The 9,355-nt window shown below is 43.2% G+C and overlaps 1 protein-coding gene across 2 annotated transcripts in view; it reads left to right on the forward strand.

The window, feature by feature from the left end:
* The window catches only part of LOC120299206 (protein mono-ADP-ribosyltransferase PARP14-like), a 31,405-nt gene extending 24,811 nt beyond the window's left edge, over window positions 1-6,594 (forward strand). For both annotated transcript variants that reach the window (XM_039323774.1, XM_039323773.1), the window contains exons 16-17: window positions 3,752-3,926; window positions 4,907-6,594. In XM_039323774.1, coding sequence (XP_039179708.1) covers window positions 3,752-3,926; window positions 4,907-5,193 — 462 coding nt within the window. In that variant the 3' untranslated portion in view covers window positions 5,194-6,594. The remainder of the gene's footprint in view (window positions 1-3,751; window positions 3,927-4,906) is intronic.
* Window positions 6,595-9,355: the final 2,761 nt, after the last annotated feature.

The raw sequence follows: 9,355 nt of genomic DNA on the forward strand, positions 1-9,355 counted from the left end.
GACTAAAGTTCCCTCCCCCTGATACAAAGTAACAAATTGCAATTCCCACCCCAGAAAGGCTGTCATAAACCACATTTGCCAATTAATCTAAAATCCTCCCCACTTTACAGCCGGCCAAAACTTTATCTAGAACTGACCTTGAAGCTCACCCAGTTGCAGTTGTTTAGGCTAACTTAAAAAGCTCAAGCATTCCTTCCTTCCCCTCTTCTACCTCTGAAAATCCCAAGCAACAGAAAAAGCACAAGTAAAGTAAAAGGTAAAATGGCTGCAATTTCTTAATTGTCGCAGCGTTGACATCCTGTTTATAAGGGCTTCAGGTGTGGGTGTGTCAAGTGAGGGTCTTGTGATGAGTCACCAGAGAGAGTCTTGTGATGGGGAGAATACTTCAGGTCAGGGGTGTTGGTGTGAATTATCAGTGGGTCAGTGGTGAGTCATCAGTGAGAGGCTGGTGATGAGTCTTGTGATGGGGAGATTACATCAGGTCAGGGTTATTGGAAGGTAAACTGAGGGGGGGAGAGGGGCTTGCGTGGGTTGTTTGAGGGCTGTGCGATTGATTTGAATTCTGAAGGGTTCATAGACTGGTTGTAGATTAATATGTCTGTTGATGGAATTATTTGTGGAGTGGCAGGCTTCGATGAACGCACGAGCATGGCGACTGGTAGCATGGCCGATGATTCGATTTCCAATCGAACTGGTGGTGTTTGGTGTCGATGTGGGAATTGGGATCATAGTGTTTGACTGCTAGCTGTGAGGTGGGTTTTGGCTGAGAAAGAATGACTGGCCCAAAGTCACCCAGCTGAAAAGGGCCATTTGCCTTCCACAACTTTATATCTTGTAGAACACCAGTGGGCTTCTGTTTTGAATTCTTGAGTGGTATTGAGCATCAATGATTGGCTACAAGATTGGCTCAAGAGTTGATAATACCTTCACGTGGGAAAAGAATTAAGTAGGATAATATGTAACATCCTGAAAGTGAGAATATTCAAATACATCCTGTATCTGTATCGCTGGAGTGTAAAAGAGAGGAAAGAGAAAAGAACTAAAATAGTTGAAGAGTGTTCATATTCTTTCACAATTTTACAATCTAAAAAATAAAACCTTTAATCTGGAGGTCAGGTAGTAACATTAGCAATAACAGATTATATACCACTCCATAGTGCTTTACAGCACTCTTGAGCAGGTTACAATGTCAGCATATTGCCCCAAACAATCTGGGTCCTCATTTTACTGACTTCAGAAGTATAGAAGGCTGAGTCAACCTTGAGCTCCATAGGATCGAACTCCAGGCTGTGAGCAGAGTTTGCCTGCAATACTGCACTTTAACCATTGTGCCACCAGGGGTCCTTAATCATTGCAGTCTGCATTTCATTGGACCAGACATGTCAAACACAAGGCCCCCAGGCTGGATCTGGCCTGCCATGTGGTTCTGTCTGGCCCAGGGACCTGCTCTGAAAACAGCAAAGGACTGGCCAGCAGCACCTCGGCCCGGCCCGGCCCAGGCCAATTGGGCACTGATCTACAACCTGGTGCCAGCCATCAAAGCCAGAAAGTGCTCAGCCTTAGATCTATGGGGCAGCCCTGAAACCAGCGACGGGTGCCCCCACCCCATCCCTTGGGCACACGCACAAGAGGTGGTGAGTAGGTGGGGTCCAGCGTCCCTGCTGGCTGTCTTGCCCCACAGGCTGACTTCACCCAGGACGCCAACGCTGGTCGTCTCTTATGCGGGGCAGAAGCAGCGGTGCAGCTCCTCGCTAGTTCCAGGGCTGCCCTGTGGATCTAAGGCTGAGCGTATTCTGGTTTGATAGACACAACCAGGTTGTAGATCAGCGCCACTACCCCCATCCCACCAGCACCTCCATGGCCCGCTCACTGACCTAGCCTCACAGCCATGAGGCTTCCCTTTCACCGGGACTTGTCCCGCCCAGGTGGGATAGTGACAGCCAGTGGCAGCATGAACACCAGCAGCGCTGGCAATCTTTCTCCCTCCCATCACCCCTTCCCGAGTGCAGAGGAAGGAAAAAGATGAGAAGGAGAAGGAAGGGAGGGAGGAAGGAAGGAAAGAAGGAAGGAAGGAAGATTATAATGAGAGGGAGGAAGGGTCTGAGGGAAGTCCTGCCTTAGCACTTGGCCACGACCACCTCTGCTGCCCTTTTAGCATTCCCTTGTCCCTTCTTCCTGATTTCTCCTGGGGGTCTCCGATCCTATCACTGAGGATGCTTTGGTTACAAAGCCGGATCTCCTCACAGGAAGAGAGAGAGGGGCCTCCCTCTGACTCATACATTTTGCCCTCGCACACACACCATGAGCAACTTGGCCAAGGAGAGCGAGCCAATCAGCGAGCGAGCTTCCTTAGGAGGAAGTAAGCGCAGCCGGGCGCCCCTTTGGGAAAAGCTGGACTGGGTGCTTGCCCTCCACTGCCCAGGGCTCCGGGCAGCCTGCATCACTGGGGGTCCTCTGCATGGCCTAAGAGGGACAGCAAGACTCCTCTGGTGGACAAGGGTGTAGTGCTCACCCTGGTCTCGCTTTCCTCGGCTGGAGACAATGGATCCCTCCCAGCCCAGCCCAGGCCACCACAAGCGCCCTCTGGCATGAGTGACGTTGAACTGGCCATGCTCACCCTGGCCATCCCCAACCCCACTATGCCCCCCACCCCCTCAAGCTCAACCACAACCCTGATGCTGCTCTCAATGAAATCAAGTTTGACACCCCTGCATTAGACTGTTGAATGCTCTCCATGTCCCCCACAGTTCTTGGTCTGCTACATCTACCTGTGAACTAGGTCACAACGCTTAACAGTCCTTGCTGACACTTACTTTCTCCACCAACAAATGTCTTCTGACCACAAAGCAGCCCAATACTGACAAATAAAACTTGCTGCTGTCTCAGTACCATATATGCCGGCGTATTAGGCGACCCGGCGTATAAGATGACCCCCGTCTTTATCGCCGAGCCGCATTCCTAGAACGTCGTCTTATATGCTGGAAACTACCAGTATTTCCGGCGTATAAGATGACTCGGCGTATAAGACGACCCCCGTCTTTGGCGCCGAGTTTAGCGCTTCCAGAAGTCATCTTATACGCCGGTAATAGGGTAATTCCATTTCCATACTTCCAAGTGGTACCCATAATAAACCTAGATCTACAATGATTGCTTTTGCATACATCTGACCCTTTTTGAATTTAGCAATAGGAAAAGCATTCCAAAGGGAATATTATTCACTGAATCTTGATGTTTGTGAGCAACATTTTCTGAAGTTTTACCCAGATATGATAGCAATGATGTCACTGGCCTTTCCATATTCCCGAATAGCCACAAAAGAAATTGCATTTATTTTGCCTGTAGTGAACTTCTGAGGATATTAGGCATACAGCTTCTGGGTATTTTTAATGACTTGTATAGTTATGTTGCTGTTTTTGTTCAAGGTTTTTTTAAAAATTCAACAGTACAGCAATGACATGGGCAGTTATATAAATTTAATAAATAAAAATAAACACAGTCCCACGTTTGTTGAATAAAGACAATGCAGTGGACAGCAAGATCTTTTTGGCGAGAAATGAACATGTAAGAGACTATCCTTGCCAATTCTCCATTGCGACCTTTCTTCTCAGATTGTTTATTTCTAATCTTAGCACAGTCATCAAGGGAGAATGATAAAACTCACGGGAGATGAATATTGTATTGTATGATATTGTATGGCAGGGAATGATACTGGTAAATGAATAATAACGTTTTACATTTGCAATCTTTATAGATTGAAAGGGTACAGAATCCTTATCTCTGGCAAGCCTATCAAGTCAAGAAAAAGCAAATAGATACACAAAATGGGCATGGAAACAATGAGAAGATCCTTTTCCATGGGACTCCCTTTTCCACAGTGGTGCCAATTTACCAGACTGGCTTTAACCGCAGTTATGCTGGAAAGAATGGTAAGATCCTTCTAAGCAGATGTAAGGGAATATGACATAAAGCACTGTGTTTCAGAGCTGTATAAAGATCTTTAAAAAACAGCCCAACAGCATCTTTTCCCCTCCCCTTGCCTCCCTCCCTTCCGTAAGGGCAGCTTGCAAGGTTTACTGAAGAATCTGATTTAAAAAAAAAATCCTACAGAAAAAAAGACTTGCTGAAAGGAATACACTGTGAAAAGAAAAGTAAAGCTTAAATCCTAAGAGAAGAGATTTCTGCTGTCATAACCCTCTTTAAAAGACAACAAAAACTTATTATAAAATGACATTTAGAATCAAAGTAGCTGAAACAATCATAAAAGAGATATTTCATAAAACTCTCATGAGAGAAAAACTCTACAAACATCTGCAAACTCTTAGGCACACTGGGTTGGTTTGAGTGGCCCCTTTCTGGGAGCTGTGCAGACTCAACACACAAAGAGAGGGACTCACACAAGCAGTTGCATTATCACACCGGGCAATGCGGCAAGAAGAGTTCATACACAGAGTTTTATTTTCTCTCGGGAATCTTGGGTCCATCAGGTTGTCAGCTCAGAGGGAAAAATAATATTCCTTTTCTATTCTCTTGAGTCAATAGGATTGTGGCTGCTGAATATTCAGAATCTCTTTCTGCTCAGTGGATAGATTGAGGATGCAAAAGGTTTTGAGGAGAATGAAAAAGGCCATCAAATTCTTATTTTTCACAAAAAGTGGTAGTGGTGACAACTCAATTTTGCAACTCCCTGCTTACAATGTACTGTTTGCTTTTCCTAAAATCAGAGGTTTCAGATTCCTTTCCATCAATTTGGTGTCTCTAAATGAACAACACAATAGGTGACTTTTTTAAGAAATATAATTGGCTAGATAATCATCACTTAAAGCTGAAATACAAATACTGGTGTTTTCCATTGTTTATTTTTTCAATATCTTTTATGTTTTATACCTTTTTTTTTTCTTGGTTTCAGCTGCATCAATTGGTAATGGGACCTATTTTGCCGTCATCTCAAATTATTCTGCTCAGGAAATTTACTCCCCGCCAGACCCAAATGGCAGAAAATATATGTACGTTGCCCGTGTTCTGACTGGAGATTATTGTATTGGAAGACCCGGACAGATTATACCTCCATCCAAAAATAATGGCGGGTTTGACATATACGACAGTGTAACTGACAACGTGAATCGACCATCAATGTTTGTTATCTTTCACGATGCTCAGGCTTACCCAGAATATCTAATTACTTTTAGAAGATAGGTTAACAGGCAAAACGTGATTTATTTCCCTTTCCTCTGATTAAAAGCAAGTAATTTGAATGAACCTTTTTAAAATACTTGTCACTTGAATCTCGATTCAGAATTTAGTTCCTCTAGAGCAGGGGTGTTAAACTGCTGGCCCATGGGCGGGACGCCTCATGCGGAGGCCGTGCCCACCCCATTGCCGGCAATGGGAAAACCGTCCCGATACATTGCGCGACGTCACATGACATTGCGAATTTCACATGTCTGCTCTAGAGTGGAAAAGACTAAAATAATTTAAATCCAATAGAGGTCAGAAAATTATATTCAAGAGAGGATAGAACATGATGATTTTCTGGATAGAGAATGTATTTGAAGGAAATGATAGAACTAAGCATTGCAATCTTGTAAATACAATGAAGATATATAGATAATCCTCGACTTAAGGAACAATTTGAAGTCTGCTTAACACTGATCAGATTTTCAAAGTGTCCCTTTCAGTTTCAATGAAGGCCATTTTGCACCTCAAATGAAAGAAAACAATGGGTGCTTTTTCTAGAGGAAGACACTGATGCTTAAAACTGCCAAATCAGTGTTTTCTCCTAATTTTTTTTCCTGGTGGTTCTCTCCATTCTGAATTCTGAACTTTGCTATCAAGTCACTTGTCCTCCACCAATTTACCTGGTTTTTTTTCCTGGATTATTCAGCACCTGTTTCTGCATGTCCAAAAACTTCATTTCCCTCTGGTTATAAGCAAGTTATGAGCAAAATTATTTTTCGTTATTTCTGGAGAAATGGTTAGCAACATCTATCTATCAGTTAAATATGTCTATTATTGCTCGAGAAGGTAGTAAGAAAACATTCCACTGTAAAGCTGAGAAAACTTGTAGTAGTTTCCATCTCGTCCTTAATCCAAAATGGTTCCATGCTTATGGTATTTAGAAGAGAATGGCTTATGAGAAATTTTACTATCAAATGGTGTTAAAATAAAAGCCAGTTGTGCTTTACGACATTGTATCAGACTGAAAAACAGTAGATTCACCCTACAGCCATGAATTGGTCACTCCAGCTGCAGATGCTGGTGACCTTCTTGAAAGGGCTTGAAGCTCACAAAGTAGCCATAGAACAACTTTAGTTGTTTTCAGACAATGCTGCAAAGAGCCACATCTACCTGTTGAACTTCACAAGTCAGAAAGTGGTAGCTAAAATTTTCCTATCTCCAAAGAAGAACTGCCATCTCTAGTTGATTTTCCTCACTACCATTTATAAATATAACAAAGTGATGTCAGCTCTCTGTCAGATGATGCCACATTTTAATTAACTAGGGTTATCTTGGCCTACATACTGAAGTGCCTGTATTTATAATCTTTTTAAGAATTACCTCTTGTCATGTAGTCGAATAAACTCTTTCTGAAAAAAATGTTTTTGGTCTTCATGAATATTCTTGGGCTATAGGAAGTGACAGCTTTAGGGGAGATTTATGGTTTAAACCACAGTTCAGTTTGCATGGCCTTTCAATTCCTCAATTGGCCTTACAGATGTTCATTGGAGAACGATCAGTGGGTTTGGAAAAGCTTGTAACCCTACAGAAAACTTGAATTTGTTTCATCTTGCACTTGTGCCAACAATTGTTTCGTATGCAATATGTGTGAATCTGGGATTATCCATCTTCCCCCTTCCTTTTCTAATTTGATGATTAGGGCACAAAAGAGATGGTTTTCCTGAAATCATGTAGTTTCAGCAGAGAAAAGGACACCTACACCAAACTCTCATGCAAGTCCTAAATTCCTTATTAAAAATTAGCCTTGAAGTGCCAAATACAGGCAGTCCTTGAGTTATGATCACAACTGGGGTCAGAATATTTTCTGTTAAGCAAAGCAGCTGATAAGGAGTCATGCCTGATTTTAACAATTTTTTTTTTGCCACTGTCATTAAGAAAATGCAGTGGTTGAGTGACTTCTGGTTGTTAGGCTTCCCCAATGGACTTTGTCAGAAGCTGGCTTGGAAGGTTGCAAATAGCACTCACACGACCCTGGTACACTGCAACTATTGTAAATACATGCCATTTGCCAAGCACCTAAATTCTGATCCCTTGACCGGGGGGGGGGGGATGTACGATGGTTGTGTAAGAACTGCTCATCGCTTTTTTTCAGTGTCATTGTAAATTTGAATGGTTGTTAAATGAGTGGCTGTAAATTGATACTGCCTATAATGGAGAATTCATGGTCAAAACAAGGCATGTTTTCTGTGGGTTTTCACGCGCCCAGCGGGTCTCCCATGGGTGTAGAAGAACAGACACGAACACGTGGTTTCCTCGGGATGGGAGCCCCGAACAAAGCCGAAGCATCCCTTTTATTGTGTTACCAGAAGGCGGGTTTATATGCACCTGGTGACCACCTTACACCAACCACATTTGTTATGACACAGCATATTAGCATATTACACGTGCTAGCTTTGTTTTGCACACGCTCCTATACAGCTGTTACACCCGGCACCAACAAAACACCAAAACAACTTCTCTTGCACTGCACGGCACTTCTTGGATTTTTTACTTCCTACTTCCTTATACCTTGGCCTCCTGCAGCTGATGACTCAGCCTAACAGGCCAGATAATCCAGATAACTCCAACATCTCCTCCTCTTTTGTTTTATTTCAAAATAAGGAGGGAGCGCTTTATACGAAGTCATCCTCAGTGTCGCTTGGCAAGGTGAAGGCTGGTTTGGTTAGCAGGGGTTGCTGAACTGCAGTGATAGGTGTAGTTACTAAATTGACGTGTTGATGGGTGACAGTTCCTGAGGAAAATTTTTTAAACATCATAAACAAAGAAGGCAAACATTGAATACAACAACATATCAAAACTAAAATAACCACAATAGTTATAATACCAGAAACCAATGATCGCAGCCAGGTTCCGTCAGGTAGCCAAGACCATAGGGCATCCCAAATGTTTATTGCGCCAGATCCGTCGGATTGTAACGGATCATGACGAACCATGTCTTCCATATGCTCAATGGTACCTGTGATATTGGCTTTGTAATCAGAGATATAAACACAACAATGAGAATGGATTAAGGCACATACTCCTCCTTTCAAGGCAAGGATAATGTCTAAAGCATAACGGTTTTGCAGAACAATCTCTCATATTTCTGCCACTTCCTTGTTTAACAATTTGGTAGTCTGAATGGTAGCGTTGAACATGTGCCTAGTCCAGTTATTTAATGCATAGATGTCTCTGTAATTCATGGCTACCCCCATAGATGGAAATATAAAAATCGTGCAACTTGCGTTCCTGTACTGCCGGGTCCTCCCAGGCCATTTTCTAGATCTCTTCTATTGCGCAAACGGCCTGAAGGTGGCTGATCTGACACAAAAACTGAGGGAGCAAGAAAGCCCAATGTACAACGGCCGGACCACCGTGGAGGTATACGTTGATATGCCCGCCGGCCACAAAGCATCCATACGTTACTTAATATATTTGTAGTCATGTTGGAGCTTTGCACAGTTTGGCGAACCATGGCTCTTACAATACTGCAAAGGAAGAGTGTGGACATCGTGTCTGTGTTGCCGGGGTGACATCCTGTTGATAGCGAGCATCCAGTTATTTGATAGGTACACATATAATCAGAAAAACCATCAAGGGATTCAAAAAGAGGAATATTCTTAAAGAGATGTGGTCTAGTCATGTTGTTTGAAAGTTGAAATGTGATGTCACAATATGAGTATCTGCCTACTAAAACAGTTTTTAGCAGTGTTCTTATATTCCCAACAAAATGCTGCTTTTTCCTGGATTCTGCTTCCTATTGTGTATACCGTATAATTCACCATAGCATTGGAAAGGGTTCCTCTAGACCAGGAAAATTGTTTCCAACCAGTTGTATTAAAAGGCACCCCATGCATGAAAAGTCCCCCCTCCTCCAGGGTTGGAATATGCATGCACATCCAACACTCAGTCTTGTTCAAAAGGCGAGAAATATTCTGCACATTTTTCATAAAAGAGTTGTGAGCCCAGGGTCCATGGTCGTCTGATGTCTGGTTAGGATGGTGGAGATTGAACCAAATAAGGGCGAACACAGCGAGCTGGAGTCCAAATGATTTTGCCATGATCATCTACCGCAGCGTAGCCTCTCCCCCAGGTAATAAGCTCTGCCGGACCTTTCCACGTGGGGTCTGGAAGCCGTCGA

This window comes from Crotalus tigris, unplaced genomic scaffold (genome assembly GCF_016545835.1).
Source record: "Crotalus tigris isolate CLP2741 ecotype Arizona unplaced genomic scaffold, ASM1654583v1 scf7180000024282.1769268, whole genome shotgun sequence".
Taxonomy (NCBI): domain Eukaryota; kingdom Metazoa; phylum Chordata; class Lepidosauria; order Squamata; family Viperidae; genus Crotalus; species Crotalus tigris.